Genomic DNA, 24,615 nt, shown 5'->3' with positions numbered 1-24,615 from the left:
CAACTCAGTATCTGCTCTGCTGTGTCTCTGTAGGCTGAGGTTAACCTATTCTCTCTGTTTTAGATGCAGTCTCAGAAGTGCCAGATATAGGCTCAGATGGAAACCCCCCTCTCACCCCCACCCACAGACACAGCAGGAAGGCCACCAAGGCTCAGGTGTTTATAAGGTGTTTATAATAACCTCATGTACTCCCATTTGCCACAGTTACTAGAGTGTACACAAAGGTACTTGCACAATTTGTTGAAAAGGAAAGGATCTGGCTGAGGATACGTGTGTGAGGGTGAGGCAGTGGCACAGAAAGACAGAAGCAGATAGAGGAAGAGAGAGTGTGCAAAAGATAGAAAAGGAACAGAAAGGGAGAGAGAGGCAGAAAGAAACAGGGAGAGAGAGAGAGAGAAACAGGAAAAGAGAGAGAGAAACAGGAAGAGAGAGAGAGAAACAGGAAGAGAGAGAGAGAGAGAGAGCTGAAACAGTTAGTGAGGCCTTTGGTATGAGAGAGAAGTCCATCAGACAACTCAGGGTGACCTTTTCAGGACATCAACCTGGGATGAACCCCTAGCCGAAGTGATGCTTTGAAAGAGGCATGATTTGCACAGTACATTGAATATTTATTGAACAATCATTGGATTAGTTCCATATAAAAAAGAACGTACAAGAAAAACACAAGTTGCATTCACAATTACAAGATTGTTTATTATGGCTTGATTTTAATATGCAACACATAGATTCAGTACTGCAGAAGCTAAATATACTGTATTGTAACAATTGACAACACGTTGTCAAGGCAATGCTTTTAATCAGGTGGAAGTGGAGGACACAGACACCATTACAAAGAACACACAAGGGTAGCCACTTCACACACACACAATGCACAAACGGGGTAGTTACATTAACACAGACACAAGGTTAACACAGGAGGGAGAACCAAGAAGGGCTACACCCGGGCCTGTACACAAAAACACAATCCCTAAATAAGGTCTAAACACAAACACTTAACCCACACTATTCCCCCCAAACCCCCCGCACAGCATTCTGGGTGTTGTCAGCAACCAGTCCAAAACAAACCGATGCTACAATGTGGCATTCCTTTCTATGAGTTTGCATACTGACTATTCACATTGCTTTCTTCACACACCAATTTGGAGGCTGCTGTAGATCACAGAGGGCTTCCCCTCTGGTCGGTTAGGAGAGCTGCAGAAAGACAGAGAAGTGATCAGAAAAAAATAACTCAGATAGCCTCAGTGAAAAAATAACTTGTCAGTGACTCATAGCAATGTGAGTCTTTCTATCTGATTTCCAAGCACAAAAAGGTAAGATAATCTACTATGCAGAATTATCTATTATCATGCTATTATGTTTAAATTGAATATGTTTTTTGTACGTTTTTGCAGCATCATCTTTCCTGAACTGGAGACTGGCATAATGCAGACTGTTGTCATGGTTGTCATGATTGTCATGATTGTCATGGTTGTCCTTCCCTTGAGCTCTTACTGTGTCCCTGAGGTGCTGATTGTGACCATCACTCTGGTCCTGGAGGAAGGGAACTCTTCCATGTAAGCAATGTTATGAGAGGCATTTGCAAATTGATGTGTGATGGTGAAGGGTCCTATCATGAAATAAGATAATGGCTAAATGGAGCACTCACATTTGTGTCTCTTTTTGGTGTCATGTTTCTGTTGCCTTTATACCTGAATACGGTGGCCGGGGAGTGTCACAACACAACACAAATACAAAAGCCGACAACACAAATGCAAATCCCCACAACACAAATACAAAACCCCACAACACAACACGATTGCAAAAACCCACAACACAACACGAATACAAAGCCGACAACACAAATACAAATCCCTACAACACAAATACAAAAACTCACAACACAACACGATTGCAAAAGCCCACAACACAACACGAATACAAAAGCCTGCAACGCAAATACAAAAACCCACAACACAACGGAAGTTATCCCACAACGGAAATTTATGGCAGAGGAAAGGGCTCTGGTTGTGGACTTTAGTTGCCATGGTAACGCGCGCATAGAAGAAGACTGTGGGAAGTTGCACTCGTCTGCTTGGCATGCTGGATTCACCGAGTCTGATTTGTTCTGGTTGCCTGTTCGACAAGTAAGTAAAACACTTTGAAAAGAAAAGTTTGAACAATGTGGATAGTTATTTCTATGGATTCTGTCATTTAGCCTCTATGTCTCTACCGTATTTCTATGTATCCTGCCATTTCTGCCATTTTAGCTGTTATCATTAGCCAATGTAGCATAAGCAATTGTAATTAAATAATATATTTCATCAAGCTGCACTATACAAATAAAGAGAACTGAGGGTACACAATCTACATATATAATATTATTCTGTTTGTAATAGTAATAGCTAGCTGTTATACTAAGTGCTTCATTTGTCTTGCAGAAGAAAAATGTACTGTCCATTTTGTGCTAGTGAGGTTACATGTGCATCCACTTTCTGTGGTTTTTTAAGGGGCAAGAATATCAAATTCTTAAACGGGGTCGAAAAGTGTGGCACAAGTGAAGGTAATGTTTCCCTATACATAAGACTTAGCATTGATTGTGTAAAATATGATATAAGTTGATTGTGCTTTTGATTCGCTTGAGTCAGGAAGCACCGGGAAAAATACGCTCGCCACATTCCAAGAATTTCAGGCAGTGAAAAAAAAGGAGAGGCAATCATTTTTCAAAAAGAAAAAAGAATCATTGAATAAAAAACATGTGAAGGTAACTGCTGGTGTAGACTGTTTTGTGAGTCTAGTCTGTCATATACTGTTGCCCCGTCAACTACCTGATTTAAAGACTACTTCTGTTTTTATGTAGATTTCTGTTGGCATTATGAATATGAAAGATGGAGCGCTGAAACCTGTGAGAGGGATGGTGTTACCACTTATAGTACACCCACTGGTGGAAGCTGAGCAATTGTCTAAAGCTGCCGAACAAAAAATGAAGGACTTTAACAAAAATTTACAAGATGGTCTGTACTTTCTTCTTTACCCTGATGGCACAAAGATAGTTAACATTCCTGGAACAAAGACACCCTTCACTCTCCAAGCCTACAAAGATGCACTTGGGAAAGCATTCCAAAGGATCACTGTATATATTTGTTCAGCTCAAGATTTCTATTGTAAGTTATTCTGCAATTAATTAAGATCTTAATGATTGCTTAAACTGATGAGTAGGCTATATATTGTAAATTCTTCTTTTGTCTGTACTCCCACAGCTCAGGACATTAGCACAGACTCATCAGATACAGAGGTGACCATAACAAGTGGAAGTGCTGCTAAAATTTGTTCAGCAGATACTGTAGTGAGTAACATATTTCATGTTCCTGATTAGATGACACAAAGTAATGTGTGGTTCCCTAACCTCATCTGGTAGTCAATTTAGAAACCCAAGTAAACTGTAACTACAATAAACCATTTGCAATTGAATGTTACATTAATAATATGATGTACAATAGCATAACAACGGTGGTGTATTAAGTGTATGAAATAAGCCATGACTTTTGACTCTACCTGCACTCCCCTTCTCTATGGTTTTTAATACAGGCTGAGCTTTCTGACTCAGATGCCCCAGGAACATCAGGAGGTGCAATGGGCACTGCATGCTACAGGTAGTGTACTTTTCTTTCAAAACATATTTTTATTTATTTGGAATTATGTATTTATTGCAGTTATTTTCTCAGCAAATACACAGAATTGTATGCACCCATTGTAATTGAGGATGACGAGGACTCAGACAGTGAAGGAGCCAGTCAAGATTTTGTTAAAGATCCAGAGTAAGAAATTGTTACCCTACATTTTGCTGATTAAACATTATGATATCACGTAGTTGTGGTAAGTTTAGTAACATGCACAAGTCTTGTCCTTTGGTAGGGGGGAACACAAGTCTGTTTCAGAAATAATTGCAAACCCTGGCACTCCAGATTGACCACAAGGCCATTAGCAGATTTAACATCTGCCGCTCTGAGATCTGGGATGGAGCTGTGAGAGGGTTCAAAAGAGGAACCTTCTCTGAAGCAAAGGACCTTCTAGTGAAGTTTTCGGATGATGAAGGGAGGTTTGAAGGACTTGACACAGGCGGTCCAAAAAGAGAATTCCTCTCTCTTCTGATGAAAACCCTGAGTTCAAGACCTATATTTGATGGACCTCCTGAGAGCCGTTACATTGTGTACAATTCAACAGGTACAATTTTGTGTGTAGAATGTCTAAAAACTGAACTTGCAAATGTAGCATTTGTTTATATTAATAACAATACCAATTAATGTGCATTTCCATGAGCAGCAATCAGGGAGGATGAATATAGATTGGCAGGGATGATGATAGCCGTGTCCATAGTCCATGGTGGACCTGCCCCAAATTTTCTCTCCCAGGATCTGGTCAACTACATCTCAGGGCAGCCAACTTTCAAAGGTTCGGTAGGAGACATTACAGATGAAGAAATAGGGAAAGTTTTAAAAGAGGTAGGAGGATCATAAGTTAAAATTGGTTACTTAAAACTATATAAAAAATGATTTGTGAAGGGATTGGTTTACCCTGCTCTAACTTTACATTAGATGTAATTGAATTAACTTTGTTTTGAAAACTGAAGATGTCATGTTTTAGATCCAGAATGCATCCTCACTGGAGACCCTACAAGACCTAATTGTAGGGAACAGCACCATGTTGCAGACTGCAGGCTGCTTCAGACACATTAAGTCTGTGAAGGAAAAGGACTCTGTTGTGACGGAGTACCTTAAGTGGTACATAATTGACAGGAATCACAGTGCAATTGAAAGGTAATATAAAATGAAATTTTTTATTTTAAAAAATGAAACAACATTTAATTATTGGTTGACAATGAAACTGCATTTTAGATTCAAGGATGGGCTTGACAGTCTGCAGTTTTTATCAGCCCTCCAGCAGTATCCCACTGTCCTGACCCCAGTCCTCTGTCATTCGGATACAAAGTTATCTGCTGCAGATATTGAAAGTCTTTTCAAACCAGAACTTAGTCTGAAAGGAAGTAACATGAGGGCTCAGCAGAACAAGACAATAAGTTTCTGGGCAGACTACCTGCTAGATTGTGAAGGTTGGTCAGTCTTTTATCTACACAGAAAAAAAGACTCAATGCTGTTGTGGATGCTATTTTACCCAATGTTGTGGAAGCTATAATTCACTCCAGTGATTTTCTCTTGTAGCAAATGAGAGTGCCATAACCTTGGAAGAGATCTTCATGTTTGCCACAGGCCTACCACGCATGCCTCCTTCTGGGATGGACCCTCAGCCATGCCTGCAATTCATTTCAAATTCAAAATACCCCATGGCCAACACATGTGCAAACACTTTAAAACTGCCCATCTTAGACAGCTACAACACCTTTAAGGAAAATATGAATTTTGGAATTAAGAATTCTCCAGGCTTCGGCTGTGTTTGATCGGCCAACATTTTGCCAATACAGTGCCAACACAGTGACAGAGTGTTCTGTAGAAATGCATTAGTTTCTATTTAGTTTCAATTGTTTCTATTTGGGCCAAACCTAAATGATAAAATTAGATTTTATGAATGCTGAATGTTTACACTAAAAATAAATGTAAAACTCAAATAGGTGTTATGCATTATCTTAAAAAATACATTTATTCTCTTAACTCTGTTCATTCATTGTCTTTTTGAGTCTTATGACGATTATTAAAAAGGTTTTATTGTAAAACATACTTACAGAAATTATGTACTAAAGATGAGCCATGTTCTTCAAGGTGATGTAGTTCTCTACAGCAGATTCCCACCGTAGAGGAGTTCACAAACCACCTTGCCTCTGGAGAATGTGAAAGTTGGCATTTCCTTCATCTGTGCCTAGGGTTAGTGGTGCTGGTATTAAGTCGTAAAGCTGGCTCAGGGTTTGAGCAGATACAGTCAATCCACAGTTCTCTCCATTAAATCTGCCAGAAAATCAAGAAAATACTGGGTAGTACATCAGCATTTGATTTTAATTCTAATTGGATTTATCAAAGGACAAGGGTGCAGTAACAAAGGAGAGATCTAAAATTCAAGATAAAATGATTTAAATTCATTCACCTGTGAGGTACATTGTACATAGCCTCAGGTCTGCCACTTGGGCATTGGGACTGGCGAACAGGACGAATAGTGTGACAGTTCCACAATGTCTTGTATTCATCTAAATCTTTTCTCACAACATCCAAGAAGCAGTATCGCAGCAAACTTTTGTGTTCAGGGCTGCCATTAAAGAGATGTCTCTCCCTCATGTCACTAAACAAATTCATCCAAAACTGGCCCCTAGTTATGGTACACAAAGGTTGATGTAAAGTCACATAGTCTGACAACACTGCAACAAAGCTTGGCATGAAATTTAAAGGTAATAAAATATAAAATTTGTAATGTGAAACAAAAACCTCTGTTTCCGAAAGTTGGACCACCAGCTTTCTATGCGTTGGTTTGATGTTGAAGCCCCATACATGTGGCTTGTGGCGCCTGCAAATTCATCTGTATGCTCTGATCTTAAAGTGCAATGAAGTGCTGCCATTAGCCCATTTTCTGTGCCACAGTCTGTTCGAAGGCGTTTAGGAACTAGTCCATGTTGGGCAACACATTCCATGTAATTGAGCGCTATTACACTAGGATCACTGTTGGACTTCCCACATTTAAGCCACATAATTTTCCTAGAAAAACCATCAATACAGCCACTTATAGCTAATCCAAATGGTTTTAATTTATCATACCCATCAATATGCCAGACTTCATTGGGTCCCATGGAGTGGTATGTTCTTCGTGTAAATCTGCGCATGGTGCGATTGTGTACAGCAGGTGGATCAAGTTCTCTCAATAGGTGCATCACATCATCTCTTCTAACTACAAATGAATATTTTTGTCTCAGAGTCTGACACATTGAGCGGTAACCTAAGAGCTGACCTGATCCCTTCAGTTCCTCAGCAATAGCTGCCCGTATGGTGGCTACTGGGGTGTAGTTTCTCCTTTTTGAGAGGCCTGCATTTTTTAATTTCCTTTTTAAAGTGCGGAGACTCAAAGAAATGTTGTGCTTAGTAGCAAGTAAGTCCATGATTACTTTATAGCTATGGCCCTCTGCAAAATACTTGAATATCAGTTCTTCTGGAGCTTCCGCATCTGAGGAGTAATAGAAGCACTATGTTGCAGTCTAGTAAAACAATCTCTAATGGCTTACACTCCTAGTTATTGCACTTGATTAATTTACTTATGACAGAATGGTAAAGCAAAGTACTATGAACCTCCAGTGCAATATATAGGCCTGATACATACCTTGACATTGAAGACTCTTTAAAAACTCAACTTTAGTACCGCAGAAGCCACAATACACAGCAAGGTGCTGAAGCTCATTTGAACAAAACGGACAGTACATTATCTGCAAAACAAATTAAGCACTTGCTTAGTACAATAACTAGTTATTTTTACCATAAAATAAAACACAATACTATTGTAGCCTATGGGTGTGTTCCAAACGGGAGACAGCTGCCTACTGCCTCCCTCCCTACATAGAGAGCTGTCTCACTACACATGACTTTGGATTAAATGCATCTTTTAAAAATGAGCGTAGCACTCTAGAATCTTTGGTTAACACTCACACGTATGATCGTTAGCAAAGGCCTGACGTTAAACTAAATTAGCTTACGTAAGCTAGCAGGCTAACGGTATAAATTAGTTTTACGGCCGGCAGATATATCAGACCAGACGCTATTAATGGTTACAACAATGGCATAATCAGATAGTTAATTGTTTATTTCTAATCTGTAATCTGCAAATCTAAGCAAAATAAGATCACACAAATGACATTTTAAACAGATTCAGCAGCCATTACCGATGTCATCCGCCATGTTTGTTTACCTTTCACAGCTGTTTCAGACGCTGTCGCAAGGGGATTATGGGTAGGAGGCAGCATGAAGTGTGCATCGATGCTGCCTTCAAAAATGACCGTTATTTGGGAATTCTAAGATATCTTAAAAGGCAGCAGAATTTGTTTTTTCGGTTTCGACCCGCACTTGCTGCCTTGCTCCCCAGTTAGATATCTTAAAAGGCAGCAACTTTACCCGTTTCGAACACACCCTATGTGTACTTAGTAGGCTTTATTTGTACATTGCAGCTTGATAGCAGTTTTTTACCCTCAGTTTTCTTTATTTGTATAGTACAGCTTGATGAAATAGATTATTTACGAATGAATGATTGCTTTAAGCTACGTGGCTAATTGTAACAGCTAAAATGGCAGAAATGGCAGGATACATAGAAATACGGTAGAGGCATAGAGGCTAAATGGCAGAATCCATAGAAATAACTATCCACATTGTTCAAACTTTTCTTTTCAAAGTGTTTTACTTACTTGTCGAACAAGTAACCAGAACAAATCAGACTCGGTGAATCCAGCATGCCAAGCAGACGAGTGCAACTTCCCACAGTCTTCTTCTATGCGCTACGTTACCATGGCAAACTAAAGTCCACAACCAGAGCCCTTTCCTCTGCCATAAATTTCCGTTGTGGGATAACTTCCGTTGTGTTGTGGGGTTTTGTATTTGCGTTGCCGGCTTTTGTATTCGTGTTGTGTTGTGGGCTTTTGCAATCGTGTTGTGTTGTGAGTTTTTGTATTTGTGTTATCGGCTTTGTATTCGTGTTGTGTTGTGGGTTTTTGCAATCGTGTTGTGTTGTGGGGTTTTGTATTTGTGTTGTGGGGATTTGCATTTGTGTTGTCGGCTTTTGTATTTGTGTTGTGTTGTGACACTCCCCGGCCACCGTACCTGCATGATCTTCGAATGTAAAATCCTATGACAAAATGCATTTTAAGACACTTAGCACATCCCACCACATCCTCCCTCATGTGATCTGCTCACCTCAGCCAGTAGAGGACACACAGGAGACCCACAACTCCACAGACTGCCACTCCAACAAGAACTATGATCACAGGATGAGGCTCCACAGCTGTGATCAGAAGAAGAGCAAAATATTACATTTGTCAGATGGACAACTAAGTCTCACAGACACAAGTGTGTTAAGTGAGGAAGTAATGACAGATGATCCTAACTGAAATAGGGTACAAAGGGCAAAGTCTATGAACAAGCAAATTTCTCATACATGCATTAAAGCTATTGTGTGGTACATGTTGGAGCATTGAGTAGACTAATCAGTGTTTGAGGTCTTGTCCATGGTGTTCAATCAGCAAAATCAATTGTGGCAAGTTTTTTTTTTTTTCAGATTTAGGGAAGCTGTTGACTTGCCCATCATCCAAAGTGGGGCCCTCCATTTTTGTTAACATTCAGTATATCCATCAATTGATATTATTGGAAATGTTTAAAAGTGGCATAACTTCAGCACAGAGATGTGGATAAAACCAGGGGCGGAGCCAGACATTGTAAACATTCGGGGCTTAGCCCATTTTTTTTTTGCCTGAAATTGCACTGTACCTATTTACAAGGGCATTGTTCCCACCTCTTTTGGGGTCAACCATCAAGTGCTGGACCTCTATAGAAAGCTGAGAACATGTAGCTTTCGTAGGAAGCAGTCAAGATAACTGTTTGATGTACTGACAAAGAGCTACAGAGGCTAGAATATAGTTTTTTCTTTCTGCCGGATTACAAGCATCTCTGAACTGACCACATTTCAGCCCTCTAGGTCACTTGATATCCCTTAGAAACACAACTAAGCCCTAGCAACCAGCTGTGTGTAAAAGTTGATCAATATAGAATGAAAATATGAGTGCTTTAGACTATTATTTGCCAAGGTATGCCCATGCGTTTTGTAAAATGCCTATGGATACTCCTCATAGGACTTTTTGTTATCCAAAATGCATACTGACAATCAAATGCACATGAACCCCTTTGTGTAGAAGCATAATCCTGGTCTCAAAAGAAATGTAAATCTAAATGTGGACTATTTAGATTGTATGTCAGGTGTTCTGATATAGACTGACTACACAAAATATGGAATAATTACAAAAAAAGTCTCTATTTTTGCATTTACTTTGTTGGTTCAATGAGTGTGTATAAGATAGACTATACATCTGTACAACTAATATTGGATAATACAACATGAAGATTCAATTTCTATGGATTCTTGTGAATATTTCAGTACCCAATATGAGGCATCTACTTATTGTGCTGCAGCTACACTGCAGCCAGAAGTCAGGGTATCACCAAAAGCGGAGGAGGGGGAGGGGGGCATTTTGGATCAAATTTAATTGAGACAATAAAATTAATCTGAGAATGTAAAGCACTATACAGATTGTACATGAAAAAAAGTTGTCATTTTTGGATTCCCAAGAGTCAAAGCTTTGAAATGGTGTATAACATTACTATGCTACATAGCAATATGGTGCATACAATTGATTTAGAATGTTGGGGGGAGGTGGGGGAGGGTAACCGTCCCGCCGGCGGGACACTGGAAGTTATTTGGCTAAATAATGACTTTTAGTGAATTTTGTGTAAACTAATGGACACATTGAGACTTAAAAAATGTGAAACTAACATTCAACAGATTCAAGGTATCTGACTGGCACTACACTGTGACACAAAATTATAGTTTTGGGTCTTTCAAGAGGCAATATCTGTTCATATCTGTTTAGCATGTACTTAGTTAATTAAGCGTTTCTTATGGTTTGTATATTATAGTATTTGTTTATTTTCATTAGGCTATTGTTTGATATGACATTATTGTTTATTATTGCTATTCTCCTTCTTCCTCTTCCCTGATCTCATCTGTGTGACAAATATATAGAATATCATACTATAATATACATAATATTATGATATAATTACAGTATGGCCAGTCATCATGATACAAGGGTATTTTAGAAGGAATGCATTATCATCTTGACATAGGCGTTTCTAAATTATATTAATTTTCTAATTTAGCAAGATTATTCATAGGTTTCATCAGGCCCCTTTACACAGGTGCATAAAATCAAGCACCTAGATTATGAATGCAGACTGCATGGTGCTTGATTAACACACTTATGGAAAGGGCCCTTTCCTCTCAATATATCATTGTAATGTTTTTTTTTTTTAGTTAATAATTAGTTAGGCAGCCAAAACAACATAACATGACTTTTATATTTATGTGGACTCTTGGATTATAAGATCTGTGGTGGTGGATAGGATATCAACAAGGTTTTAAGGTAGGCTTATGCAACATATGACACTGAAAAGTTGACATGGGCAGATAACTGTTAATGGTATTTTCTGACATTTCAAAACAGTGTAGCCTAATTTATTACAAGACGAGGATCACTTTGTTTTGGGAGCTGGAATTTCTTATTCTGCAGTAGGCTTAGCTAGCCTATGAGAGTATTGAATTTGCCTTTTCCGCCGACGAACGAGGACATTTAACGTTAACGTTAAGCATTTAGGGAGCTAGCCAAGTAGCCCAACGTTAGCCTGCCTAACTGACAGAAAGCTCTTAACGTGAAATCACCAACCTGAAACAACACCATCCGTCAGTTCACTGGGCGATGCTGTTGCTTGAACGGAGCTGGGTGGTCTTTTGAAAAACTTTCTAATATCCATAACGTTTCAACAACATGTAATTCTACACAAAGTGTTTTATCACAGACTGTAAAAGTGACAGACTTCTGACAGAGGCTTTTTGGAACACCGAAGCCATGACGTAGCGTTGTCAAGGCAGCATTTTCACTGGATCTAAACAAATCAATCTAACCATTGAAATCACCATAGCCCAGAGACCTGGCATAGATCGTGTAGAAAGTCAAATTATTTTTCAATATTGGGCTTTGAAAATAAGGGATATATTTCCTCAGTAATAGAGCATTTGGTGACATTTATAGAGAAACCGAGGGTAAGTTATATTGGAAATAAGAGTTGCCGGGAATTTAAAACACTAAAAAAAGATTCGGGGCTTTTGGAAAAAGATTCGGGGCTTAAGCCCCCTAAGCCACCCCCTAGCTCCGCCACTGGATAAAACCACTGCAAGTTGCTCTTACACATTATTATGAGCCTGTAAGGTGGAGATGGGAGACCATCATGGCCTCTAACAGCACAGGTGTAGCTGCCCTCATCTTCATAACTGACTGGGTGGAGCTGCAGCTGGTTGTTGATGATCTGCTTCTTCTCTACAGGACGTCCATCTTTACTCCAGATGAATGAAGGGCTGCTGGTTAGATTGCAGGTGGTGTTGCAGGTGAGAGTCACATTATCTCCCTCTTTCACTCTCCTGGGAGTCACCACCTTTAAGTCTATAAGAAATTCAAATTAAATTTAGATATTGTGTATTTTGGGGTGAGTTCCAACCGATACAGGAGGGAAATACCTCTGCACGCAATTGCATAGTTCTGACCAATCAGAGTAAAACAATAGCCTACTGTGAATCCTGCAGGGAGAACAGCCCAAACATCCTTCTTCTCGACAAATGCTTTAACACTGTTTTTTGATCGTTTTTTTTTTTTTAAGTTATTGCTGTATTATGGTCGAACACATAGCGGTGAAACAGCATATTGCTTGATGTTGGCAGAAGGCCTAGTTCTAACTATGTGTAGTTTACAAAGAATGTTACAAATTAACATTACAGTATCAGATTTGTGCTTTTTTTACTTATGCACATGAATTTGCCCCTATGATTTTATATCAACAACAATAACATCATTTTGTTGTTGAACTGTACCTTAAAGTAAGACAATGTATTTCCCTTACAGTCCATTTCCAATGTACTAGGTACAGGATTTACCCAAATCGTCTAAAACTGACGCTCCTATACCAGCAACAACAACGCTACATATTGAAATACCAATGTTCCGAATCCACATTAAGTATAAGTATAACTACCGTAGTATATATACTCTTTTGATCCCGTGAGGGAAATTTGATCTCTGCATTAGTGAAACACACTCAGCACACAGTGAACACTCAGTGAGGTGAAGCACACACTAATCCCAGCGCAGTGAGCTGCCTGCAACAAAAGCGGCACTCGGGGAGCAGTGAGGGGCTAGGTGCCTTGCTCAAGGGTACTTCAGCCGTGCCTACTGGTCGAGGTTCGAACCGGCAACTCTCCGGTTACAAGTCCGAAGCGATAACCAGGCCATGGCTGCCCCAAATTGACATTGTCAATGTCAAAGATTCCATTCCCCTAATTCTAAGTCAAAATAACATCAAATCAAGTTTAAAGCCACTATATTTAAGTAAAATGGCTACATCATGTTGTTTTAATAAGCAATGTCATTATTGAAGCTGTGCATATGAAATATGACTTCACCTGTGACAGAGAGTTTAACTCCATGTGGCCCTATGCGGTTTTCCTTCTCAACATTAGTTGTAATCCTGCAGTAATAACTTCTTTCATCTCGATGATCAACTGGCTGTATACGTAGAGTACAGTTATCCGCTTTATCCTCACAGTTCACCATGACTCTTTTTTTGTATTCAGACACCTGAGAGACATCAGGAGCTCCATCACTGTAGGAGTTTATCCAGTAGGCTTTCTGCATAGTCAGATGAGAGGGGTAGGTGTAAGAGCAGGACATCTCCACTGAAGAGCCGTTTAACACACAGATATCATGTAGGGTGTACGACACCATCCAGCTCCACGGACGTTCTGAAATCAGCACACAGACTATATCAGCCACTCCTGGCCAAATAACACCATCGGCACACAACAAAGTTAAGTTTTAAGCAAATGCTTTTGCAAAACAACTGGAGAATAAAGCAAAGTGCCCATTTATTGTAGGGTGTCTGGATTGCTGTGTGTGTAGAATGGAGAATGCAGCGGTCGAGAAGTAACATTAGCCTTAATAAGAGCATTTATGTTAGTGAGAGCTGGCAGTCAGGGGTAGTCAGTGAAGCTCAATGAGTAGTGGGGAAACATGTGCCCTTTTCCGTTGATTGAAAACCAGATACCTCACCCCGTTCTGAGCTATCTGTAGCAGTTTCAACGCACAAACCAGAAGGCCTGTGAGGAGGGTTTTGTAGTAATCAAGGCAAGAGATAACTGTTTTCTGTACCAAGAGCTGGGTAAGGTAGGTAGGTAAGGCAGTAACTACACACAGACACTCTCCCTATAGCCTACACTTTGCACTCACTTTCACAGAGGCTCCATTGCTTGTCTTGGTCATAGTTGTAGGTGTTGGCACACCACAATTTGTCATCTGTGCGGCCATTAGTAGTACAGCTATAGTAATCATAACCATTATAGTGAAATGGGAACCGGCAGGGCACTGCAACACAGATCCAGAGAAATGATAGAGATGTGGTGAAAGAGCTAGTAGTACATGAAACCAAGGAACATCCAGGGCTCATACAGTGGATAGATACTCACAAAACAGAGATGGTTTATTACACTCTAAAATATTTTCCCGTTAAATAATAGTAAATAACTGTCAGTAGGGTTGCCATCATTTCTGCTATTTCAACAGTGCACTACTGTGACAGTATCTCCCTGTTAAATAAAACAGGCCCTTGCTGTACATGTTGGGGAAAACAGGAATCAACTGTTTGTAGGTTTGCCATTACTTGTGACTCCTCCAAGTGAGCAAATTATTGACAAATGAGAAAGTAATTCATTTGAAATTGAACCCAGAAGAGAGGTATGACTATTCTCTAAAATGTATTTTTTCTCATTAATGGTAATCTTGACCATATTAAGTATTTTTTCTCAGCAGACACCCCCATAAGCATTGATAAACAGTTATGAGAAAAAATAAACAAAATAGAAAGTCACATTTACCCATAATCCCAAGAAGCAATTCAACAACATCACTCACATGGCAGATACAGTACAATATTTTTGTATCGTCAGATCTCGTGGAAAGCCTCATAGAAGACTTCTACATGCATGGCAGATACTGTATATAGAGGTGCCTCATACTAGCGCTGTTGGAAGTAATATATAATACACTACTATTACAGCTGCTAGGTAACAAAAATAGTACTGGACAATTGAGCAATACTGCGCCAACTAAATGACAATATAGCTTCACTCCAAATGTAGTGTAGAAAATATGTGGCCAGAATTACAGAGTGCACCCCTATGGTTGGTTTATGCCTTCCCAGAATGCAATTAATGATAATGTTATTTGTCATTTACAAACTTTTGGAGTATAGCTACATGACCCAACATACAGTTGATTTTTTTTTCATAAACACAAAACAGAAAAGTAAATAAACTTAACATATTTTCCTCTAGGCATGCATCTGTCCAATATCTTAGTCACAAGCACTTCTATCCACACGCAGACATTCCCCTATACACTGGTCACTCACAAACACGTCCTTCTACAAAAAGATATTCCACTCACATCCACAGTACCGCCAATTTATATCCAGATTGTAGTTGTAGGTGGTGGCACACCAAAATTTGCCATCTGTGCGGCCTGCAGTGGTGCAGTCTCTATACTCTTTGTCCTTAAAGAGGAATGGGAACACACAGGGCTCCCCTGAGACTGTGCCCACAATCACCATAGAAACTGCAACAGAGAACAGAGAGATAGCAGAGATGAGGCTAGAAAATGACATTGAAACAAATCCAATATAATAAAATCAAAAATCATAGTGACATATGCATAATCAGATCTAAGTGTAACAGTGTTAACTAGATGTACCGCATAGCGGTACAAAATATGACCGCCGCTCAGTCCTGTACATCCGTTCCGCGAAAATAAATCACACTTCAATTTGTCTCCATATTTTACTCCATCCCCCACTCTTGAAACTTTTGTGTATGCTTGTTTGGCATGCCTGAGTGTGTGTGTCGGGGCTGCACAGAAAGTACCCTACTGGTGCTGAAAAGGTGAATAGATTATAGAATAGCCAAAGAAGATGTAGAATTGTTATAAAACCTTTAAAATCTCTAAACAATCACAAGTAGGGCAGTTCATCACAGTTCATCCATTGCAACTGGATTGATGAAAGGTCACTTACACCTGTAGGCTACATTGTATTTGGGAAAAGCAAAAGGTATCAGCATAATGTTATTTATTTATTTATTTTTTATGTATTTATAAACAAAACATCTCTGTCAGTTCCATGCCGTTTTCAACAGCTATCAAAAACAAAGGTCATTTTTTGGATGGATGGATTTTTTGTGAATGTTTCTTCTTCTACATAAGATTTTAGTCATCTTTAGTTCATGTAATACTTTATTGTCAATGCACAAATTAAGTAACAGTAGTCTGAAACGTTATTGTTAATGCACAAATTAAGTAACAGTAGCCTAGTCTGAAAAAACGGGAAATGCTGTTTTACATCTAACCAGTGGTGCAAATAACTGACATGTCCAAATGGGCCTTGATGAAATGCGTCGCTAGACTGTTCATACACATTTTAACGGGCCAAAGTTGAAGAGCTTTTGTCCGTTATTGTTAGTGCAAATATAGGCTGATTCATGTTCCCTTGCATTGTTTATCTGAGGTCCATGGCTAGTCTGGCTTTCATCAGACCAAGCTCAATCTTTTAAGAAATCAAAAATAAATAGCGGGCAGATCAGGCTGGGTTCACCCAGCCTAGTCCATAGGCACCCGATATTGTTTAATTTTCGATTGAGATATACACGCTCTGGCTATTCTAAATGCAAAAATGCATCAGGGAGTTATGACAAAACGGTAACTAACAAACTAGATCCTAATAGAAAGTTGTTAGCTTCCCTAAGCTACAGGTAGGATTATAAGGTAGGCCTATTGACAACATAAATTGTCAATAGGCTATGCTAGCGACACAAATAAAATCTCCTTTGGAAACCAATGGCTTACGCCTTACAGTATCAAGCGGACTTAAACTGTCATATCGTGGCGAAAAGTTGTAATAACATTCACGCAGCTCCATGAGTCAAGGAAAGCGCGAATGAAGTAGCCACTTCTAAATGGGACCCACTACACAGTAGCTTAAGGTGTTTTGCTAAAGCAGCCATAATGAAATGAAGGTGTCATTGTTTGGATACTTCACACACGTGCTTTTTAATTTCACAGACTACAACTACCAAGCTGTAATCAAAGCACATCGATTCCCCTCTCACACCCTGCACGCACTTAAAACAAAATAAACAGGCGTCTCAGTCTCACGCATGTATAGGCAAAACTGTATCAGACCAGTGTAACGTTGGTAAATCTTCCATTGCACAGAATGATTTTGTAGCACGTGCAATAAATGACAGTCGAAAGATACAAACAGTGCTGCTATACATTTGCTTGGTATAACCGCATTTATAGTTTTCTACAAAATGCAATAAATCAAATGCCTCCATCACTCAACCAAACGCTAACGGTAACATTACCTAGGTCCTTATTGATATTACAAGATTAACGTTACCTGCAGTAAAACCAAGCATGTCCGATAAACATCCTCAGATTTATTTCGGCTTCAAGAAGAAATGGGAATTACACTTCATGTGAACATGAAGTTGTGTGTCCTATCCTTATTAGATGTTAAGCTGCGGTAAATTACAGTCCTTGTATGAAGCGTCCATTGTTTTTCCAACCCACTTTTAACTTCCAACAAAATTACGTCTCACTGCAAAGATGCGCCATCTAGTGGACAAACGACTACTTCTCGCCAATACTGAAAATGCAGCCATGATGATGATGATGAATATTTATTTTGGCTTTCTTTTTAATCCTACTGATTTTCATTTTTTACGGGGGCAAATCACAAATGAGTGATTATGAGCCAGGTTGATGTGGGCCCCTTGAGACCAACATACCATAAAAGATTCACAGAGAACTGTGTCTGCCCTACCCTCCTTTCGGGGTCCAGTCCAGCAGGGGGCTGCAGATGAAAACAAAAAAATGACGGTTCCATGCTATCCATGTGGGGGTACATGCTCACCAAGTTTTGTGTACCCGGTCTTTCAGTGTCCCGGGAATCCTTGTTGGTGTATGCGTCACTAAATGTACACATAAATTATTTTTATTGTAAGGCCCCCATAAACGAAAGTACACAAAACTTGGCATGCATTCAGAGGGTGTCATAATGATCCTACACTTTTCATTTCGTGCAGTTTTGACCTTGTCAGCCAGAGATATTGAGATGAAAACACCTAATTTTTTGCTTTTTAATTTTTTTAACTAGGTGGCGCTATACATGAAATAAGTGGTAATGGGATGGGTTGACATGCCCCTTAAGACCAACATACAAAAAAAGGTGGACCTCCTAGGCCCTACGGTTCTCGAGATATTCACAGAAAACTGTCTCCGGCCACCTACAGGCCAGTTGGTGTATAGTAACATAAATTAATTTATTGTGTGGCCCCCCATGAACGGAATTCCACAAAACTTGGCGTGCATACAGAGGGTGTCATAATGATCCTACACTTCCAATTTCGTGCAGTTTTGACTATGTTAGGTCACAGATACCTTCAATTACACCACCTCATTTTTACTTTTTGTGTTTAACTAGGTGGCGCTATACATGAAATGAGTGGTTATGGAATGGGTTGACATGGCCCCTGAGATCAACATACAAAAAAAAATGGTCCTCCTAAACCCTACGGTTTTCGAGATATTCACAGAAAACTGTGTCTGCCCTACCCTCCTTTCGGGGTCCAATTCAACAGGGGGCTACAGATCAAAACGAAAAACGATGGTTCCATGCTATCCATGTGGGGTTACATGTCCACCAAGTTTTGTCTACCCCGGTCTTTCAGTGTCCCGGGAATCATTGACGGAAATTTGGACATGCGAAAAAGAAAAAAAAAAAAAAAAAAAAAAAAAAAAAAAATCTGACTAAACCTATATGACCGCCCGCTTAAAGCTCTTGGCGGTCATAATAAAGTGCTCCATATAGTTATTGGTAAATCCTGCTAAATGGGTCAAGACTTTTATTTTGGAATTATTCTGTACAGTAGTTGCATTGTGGGTGTCCTGCAGCAGAAGAGAAGTTAACTGCTGCAGGTAAGCTGGGCAAATGAGGGTCCGCATTAAAAGTAATTAAAAGTGTTATAAATTGTATTATATATGTCCTATATCTATTGTTAAAATCATTATGTATGTTCATCCACATAACTCGCGTTTCAGCGATGTTTTGTATTGTCTTGTAACTTTTATTTGGTTTTGTATTTTCGGTTGACCTTGAAGCACGATGGTATGGCTTTAGTGCAAATTTTAATATCACATTTATTTTGTTCAGGCGGACCAGATCTCACTGTCTTCCCTCATGTTGTATTTCCTGGCCCATGCAGGTAACCAATTGTATTTGTTGTTTTGATTTTATGTTTCGTGAATGTTTTATGTTTCACTCGTAGCATGGCTAGCATTCGCGAGCTAGAATGACTAGCCATTAACGTCTTTGTAGCGTTCTAAATGCAGTACCGCTGTATCACCACAAGAGTGGAGTGTTTACCTTTTATGATGGCTGTTTTGTGTTTTACTAATGAAAATAGATGAAGTAGTGTTGGTATTTGTATGTGGTATATCGAATTCACTCTCTGATTGAATGTTTGCATATTCTACTGTTTATATTTATTTTATCATACTGGATGATCACCCCCATGTAAGAATATAATTAGATCTAATTAGAAATATAACAGATTTCAACAGATTAGATATATAAGTAGTTTACTTATACAGTTACATACATTTACACATTCCCACTCATGTTTTTATGCCACATTATTCCCTTTTGGAATTTATTTTGTATTATTTTATTGACACACCTCACCTCATACTGGACCTGAAATGAAATATGCTTAGATACTTAGTGTAGTAGCCTAATAGAATTGTGTCTGAGAGCAGAAGGGAAGTTAACTGCTGCAGGCGGACCAGATCTCACTGTCTTCCCTCATGTTGTATTTCCTGACCCATGCAGACAAATAAACCTGCTTCATCTACCATCATCGTTTCCGAGTGTATCACCAGTAAAACACAACGCAAGTTACATTAGCACAACAATAACAAAAAAGGCCCTTTAACAGTGGAGGATGGGCAATCTGGACATTGTGGAAAAGTACAGAAAGTTCATCCATCCAATGGATGTTGGCCTGACTCAATGCTTTATCAGCCATGTAGTGTAGTGTCTACAGTAGCTTTGCAAATACTGTAACTAGCAACATTTGCGCCATCACATTTTCAACATGCAGGATAGGCCAGTGGTGTAGTCTATGTGATACACAGATCCATGCTGTAAACCCACTTAAAAAGCATCAAGATTTCCATATAACCACGTAAAATATCCAGGGATACAGTATGTGTGCTGATGTGTGCTATAGATGACATGACCACACCATCCGTTTCAATGCAGCCCCTAAGATAAATTGGTTTCAACCCCCAACCTCTCACATGCATGTTTGGTGATAGCACTTCAGATTTTTTTCAGATTTTTTGTCCTTGCGCAAAAACAGACAGGTTGTTTTACTTACGTTTATAGTTTATAGACACTCAAGGCCATTTTATTGATTTACCATAATGCTATGACGTCTCTGTTAGTTTACACTACTGATATGAATGGCACAAGACACAGTAATTAATCAATAATGATCTGACTGGCGATTTTGGATGTGATACTTTAACTGGTAAAATATTGTGAGACTATACCGAAACACCCAGTGATGCATGGAAACACTACTGATGACATATCCTGTTATGAGACAATTATAACATTCTTATTCACACAACAGGGGTGGAGGTAATTATATAAGCCATTTATGGTGAGCACATACTGTACGTACCCAGGTCTTTTTTTTTTTAGAGGAAGTTACATATTGCATGTGTAAGAAATACATGGAATGAGGAAGTTGATTTAATCTCATCAACTTTTTTCTGTTTTACATACAAAATAGACAGTGTTTCCATATAAAAAAGTACAGCTTACATTACATAGCACTAAAATGGACAGTAGTTCATTACCTTTAATCATCATTAGAATGAGTAGAGATGTGTGGGTTGCAGCTGCAGTCATCACTTACTCACAGTGTCCTGCACCATGATACATATAAAAACACGACATATTATAAATGTATTTCATACACTCCTCAACCTCAATGTTAAACATTTCCACACATGCTTATACTTGTTTACAATTCAGTGAATTAAGATATAATGTAAAATTATAGTCAATTTTTACATTCTGTCATGCACTGAGCGTGGCAAAAACATCATCTATCATCAATCTGTTGCATTATCAAAAACACTAATCTTATGTTATGCATCCGCATTTGGATAACAGGCAAACCGTAACTTTCTCTTAACGAGCAAAGTGTCTGCTGAATAAAACTATCGAGAGGCAAGTGGTAGCTTTCAGCCAACCTATTTTTGTTTAGGACCTTGATCATGACATTGCTGTTGCCTTGTTATTAAATGAGCTGTAGTCAGACTTTAGACTCGGCACTGTTTCTGTAATTTAAATGAATGCACCATGTGTGTTATAATGGAGACTGTACCTGAGACCAGCAGAAAAAAAAACACCGGAGTCTTCCTTGGAGTTTCCGCACCTGCTGTATCCTTCAATGTCAATATCTCTCCTTTTTTTAAATCGTCGGATGTAACGTGACTTATGAGTTGTAGTAAGTTTGTTTCTTATTACTCGCTTCCCTTTTGAGGAGATGTCATCTGTTATTCTAAACTTTTAAGTTGTTTAAGTTCATACTCCTACCATGTGCCTTCTCTCTACATGTCTGTTGTTGTGCCTCTGTCTAATCGCACACTATTCTCGGTAACACTTTATTTTAATGTGTCACTGTTACAGTGTACCTACCTAATTAGGTACAGTGGTACAACCTGTGTAACAACATGTACTATCAGGTACTATCATTGTACTTGCATTATGTATTTGTGGGTACCTACATATAGTTGTTACATTGTAATACTGAGTGCTTTTACAAAACTTTGCCAATTTGCCTACATTTTCATCAGCGGCAAAGAGCTGACCTGAGACCTGCTGGATGGGGTAAAATCTGGTCATGATAGATTTGATATACAAACCATTCTTAGCTCAGTCAAGGCCTCATTGTCTTCAGTGTACATGTAACAGCTGTGCTGCTACAACCTTGTTACTCTTTGATACAGTGGAATAAACCTATTTAAGTGTACCAGTTAATTACTTACATGTACATATGACATGTATGTTGTGTCTTCGATGTCTTGGAACAGGTCTACTAATTCACATGTACTGTGTGGTGTAACAGCAGACACGTTTCAACACATCAATTACAGGATGCATGACATCATCGACAGGATGTATATAATATGTACATGTAAGTACTTAACTGGTACACTTTTATTTTAATGGGTTTATTCCACTGTATCAAAAAAGTAATAAATGTGTACCAACACAGTTGATACATGTACTACAGTATGTAGGGTAATGGCAGACAAGTTCCAAGACACCAATGACACAACATACATGTAATATGTAATTGTAAGTATTTAACTGGTACACTTCATAGGTTTATTCCACTGTATCAAAAGATTAACAAGGTTGTAGCAGCACAGCTGTTACATGTACACTGAAGACAATGAGGCCTTGACTGGAGCTAAGAATGGTTTGTATATCAAATCTATCATGACCAAATTTACCCTATCCAGCAGGTCTCAGGTCAGCTCTTTTGCCTCTGATGAAAATTTAGGCAAATTGGCAAAGTTTTGTAAAAGCACTCAGTATTACAATGTAACAACTATATGTAGGTACCCACAAATACATAATGCAAATTACAATGATAGTACCTGATAGTACATGTTGTTACACAGGTTGTACCACTGTACCTAATTAGGTAGGTACACTGTAACAGCGACACATTAAAATAAAGTGTTACCCTATTCTCTCTCCCTCTCTCTCTCTCTGATGTGACGCAGGCTGTGGGCTGTTAATTTTTTTTTTCCTTCCTGTGTCTCAGTTGCCTCACTGAGGTCACTTTCCTTATGAGGGTCATTAGCTTTTTCCACCTCCTTCTCTGAAACGAGTCTGATGTTCCACCTTTTTTATTTTATGTAGACCTTCATACAAACAAAAATGGCTGTACCCACACACAGACACACATTAATGCAGTCCACCACGCACACTGCTATTGGCAAACCTTCACACACACACACACACACACACACACACACTGACATAGGCCGTCCCCACACAAATACACAGCTGAGCAGTGTCACACACACACATACACACACACTCACATACACACACATTCACATTCAGACACACTATCCATATGAACACACTGCAGCATATCACCATAAATTACTTTATTGACTTTTCTGAATGTGGTACAATGACCTCTATACACTTAAACTGTAGACATACAGTAGGAGCGTGCGGTCCATATGGGCAGGTGGGGCAGCGAACTACCTGAAGCATCCTCCACAAAAAATAGTTCCTCAGTAAATCATTGCTCCAAGTCTACTTTTAATAATGTGATTGTCACATTAATTATCTATAGTTTCTGTAGGCTTTCCAACTATTTTTGGTCTATTGACATCAACTTTTGGATGATGATGGCGATTCTCGTTGAGTGTAATGTGTCATACAATGTTGGGGCAGGGCACCTCGACAATCGCATTCCTCAGTAATTTATCGCATAACCCTGGCGGCTTCAAAGAGGATTGCAATCCGCGCTAAAAGACGCCTGTATGGTCGTAAAGTAGTCTGCCCCATGGTCATATTCTAGAACTACTCAAATTATTCCGCCAGTTATAAATTAGGCCTATCGTTTCATTTCAAGATGCAGAAATGGCGAGTAGTGTTGCACCTGTTAACCGTGTTGAGTTTCTGTTAAATTAGGTTGAAATTAGAAGATACGTTAGCTAACCCTGGTGTCTTCCTTGGTTTAGCTTCTAGTGGATTTAATAGCATCTTTTGACAGCGCAAAAACGAGAAGGCAACGGTGTTCAAAGGTATGGCATAGGTTGCTGCATTCAGAATGAGGTATATCCTATAATATAGCCTAGTTTCTACAGCGAGTGGTCAGACAATTATCCATAACACCCAACTGTCTTGAGTTGCAGTTATAAAACCCAACTACTTAAAAATATTAGATAGTTAGCAGCAGGCCAGACAGAACAAAAAAAAAAGTTTTGTTATGCTTCGCTGGTTTAACGTGATGAGAACGGTGCAAACTTAACTGATGTGTTACTGATCTACAACATGTTCTGACTGTGACATGATTTAAGCATACAGCAAAGTCCTGTAAAATATGTCATTTTAATGTAGCTCAAAATGATAGGCTATTAACCCTTAAAGGAGTACCGTCACACCGGTGTGACGGGAATGTTGGGAAATTAACATTCTAAAGAATATCTGGGTTCATTGAATTCAACATAGAATTTTAGAACCTTCAATTGTTGCGGAACTTAGAATGTTAAAAAAACTACACCTTTAAGGGTTAAAAAAAGTCAGACTTTCTGCCCTACCAAAATGTATGGTCACCGCACGCTACTATACAGTAGTAGTAGTAACACATTCCTATTGTAACTAGGGCTGTCAAAATAACTGATTCATTTTGATTAATTAATTTGAGAAAAAATAACTCATTAAAAAAAATAGTGCAGATTAATCTATTCCGTATGACCATTGACCCCAATCGTTCTCGTCAGTAAAAATAGACTGTAAAATGAAAGAGAGAGAAGAAAACATGCTGCCTGGATCATTGATTGGAACATTTACTTTTAGAAAACAGCATGATGGTGCAAGGACGCGGGAAGGGGGGTGCTGAGGGTGCTGC

At 39.0% G+C, this 24,615-nt stretch overlaps 3 protein-coding genes, 1 long non-coding RNA gene and 1 pseudogene across 4 annotated transcripts; 2 read left to right on the top strand and 3 right to left on the bottom strand.

Annotated features, from left to right (window-relative positions):
- Nucleotides 1-24,615, bottom strand: part of LOC125297056 — a 321,071-nt pseudogene that overhangs the window by 243,775 nt on the left and 52,681 nt on the right.
- Nucleotides 706-13,618, bottom strand: LOC125297064 (CXADR-like membrane protein). Its single transcript, XM_048247218.1, has 7 exons — nucleotides 13,231-13,618; nucleotides 11,966-12,217; nucleotides 8,865-8,952; nucleotides 8,772-8,780; nucleotides 1,646-1,688; nucleotides 1,382-1,530; nucleotides 706-1,191 (listed from the first exon to the last, which is right to left on the bottom strand). Exons 1-7 carry the CDS (start codon nucleotides 13,550-13,552, stop codon nucleotides 1,128-1,130), a joined length of 927 nt encoding a protein of 308 aa, XP_048103175.1. The 5' UTR covers nucleotides 13,553-13,618; the 3' UTR covers nucleotides 706-1,127.
- On the top strand, nucleotides 4,350-5,642 carry LOC125297066 (G2/M phase-specific E3 ubiquitin-protein ligase). The gene is made up of 4 exons (XM_048247222.1): nucleotides 4,350-4,478; nucleotides 4,607-4,793; nucleotides 4,872-5,086; nucleotides 5,196-5,642. Exons 2-4 carry the CDS (start codon nucleotides 4,678-4,680, stop codon nucleotides 5,429-5,431), a joined length of 567 nt encoding a protein of 188 aa, XP_048103179.1. The 5' UTR covers nucleotides 4,350-4,478; nucleotides 4,607-4,677; the 3' UTR covers nucleotides 5,432-5,642.
- LOC125297060 lies at nucleotides 5,199-7,467 on the bottom strand. The gene is made up of 5 exons (XM_048247212.1): nucleotides 7,288-7,467; nucleotides 6,405-7,134; nucleotides 6,070-6,288; nucleotides 5,714-5,933; nucleotides 5,199-5,287 (listed from the first exon to the last, which is right to left on the bottom strand). Exons 1-4 carry the CDS (start codon nucleotides 7,385-7,387, stop codon nucleotides 5,792-5,794), a joined length of 1,191 nt encoding a protein of 396 aa, XP_048103169.1. The 5' UTR covers nucleotides 7,388-7,467; the 3' UTR covers nucleotides 5,199-5,287; nucleotides 5,714-5,791.
- On the top strand, nucleotides 11,530-19,827 carry LOC125297069. The gene is made up of 3 exons (XR_007193933.1): nucleotides 11,530-11,820; nucleotides 12,101-12,162; nucleotides 19,715-19,827. It is a non-coding gene; the product is annotated as an uncharacterized LOC125297069 (long non-coding RNA).

Source organism: Alosa alosa, chromosome 7 (genome assembly GCF_017589495.1).
Source record: "Alosa alosa isolate M-15738 ecotype Scorff River chromosome 7, AALO_Geno_1.1, whole genome shotgun sequence".
NCBI classification, from domain to species: Eukaryota; Metazoa; Chordata; class Actinopteri; order Clupeiformes; family Clupeidae; genus Alosa; species Alosa alosa.
The sequence above is the reverse complement of the archived record's forward strand: the minus strand, read 5'-3'. Positions and strand labels throughout refer to the sequence as shown.

Excerpts from the sequence above, each read along its gene's own strand:
- LOC125297066 (XM_048247222.1), top strand. The coding sequence starts at position 4,678 with ATGTTGCAGACTGCAGGCTGCTTCAGACACATTAAGTCTGTGAAGGAA. Across the intron at positions 4,794-4,871 it reads AATCACAGTGCAATTGAAAG|ATTCAAGGATGGGCTTGACA; the intron begins GTAATATAAAAT and ends ACTGCATTTTAG. Across the intron at positions 5,087-5,195 it reads CTACCTGCTAGATTGTGAAG|CAAATGAGAGTGCCATAACC; the intron begins GTTGGTCAGTCT and ends TTTCTCTTGTAG.
- LOC125297060 (XM_048247212.1), bottom strand. The coding sequence starts at position 7,387 with ATGTACTGTCCGTTTTGTTCAAATGAGCTTCAGCACCTTGCTGTGTAT. Across the intron at positions 6,289-6,404 it reads TCCAACTTTCGGAAACAGAG|GGGCCAGTTTTGGATGAATT; the intron begins GTTTTTGTTTCA and ends TACCATAACTAG. Across the intron at positions 5,934-6,069 it reads ATGTACAATGTACCTCACAG|ATTTAATGGAGAGAACTGTG; the intron begins GTGAATGAATTT and ends ATTTTCTGGCAG.
- LOC125297064 (XM_048247218.1), bottom strand. The coding sequence starts at position 13,552 with ATGGTGTCGTACACCCTACATGATATCTGTGTGTTAAACGGCTCTTCA. Across the intron at positions 8,953-11,965 it reads TTACAGGCTCATAATAATGT|CTGTGGAGCCTCATCCTGTG; the intron begins GTAAGAGCAACT and ends TTCTGATCACAG. Across the intron at positions 1,192-1,381 it reads AAAGATGATGCTGCAAAAAC|CTCTCCTAACCGACCAGAGG; the intron begins GTACAAAAAACA and ends GTCTTTCTGCAG.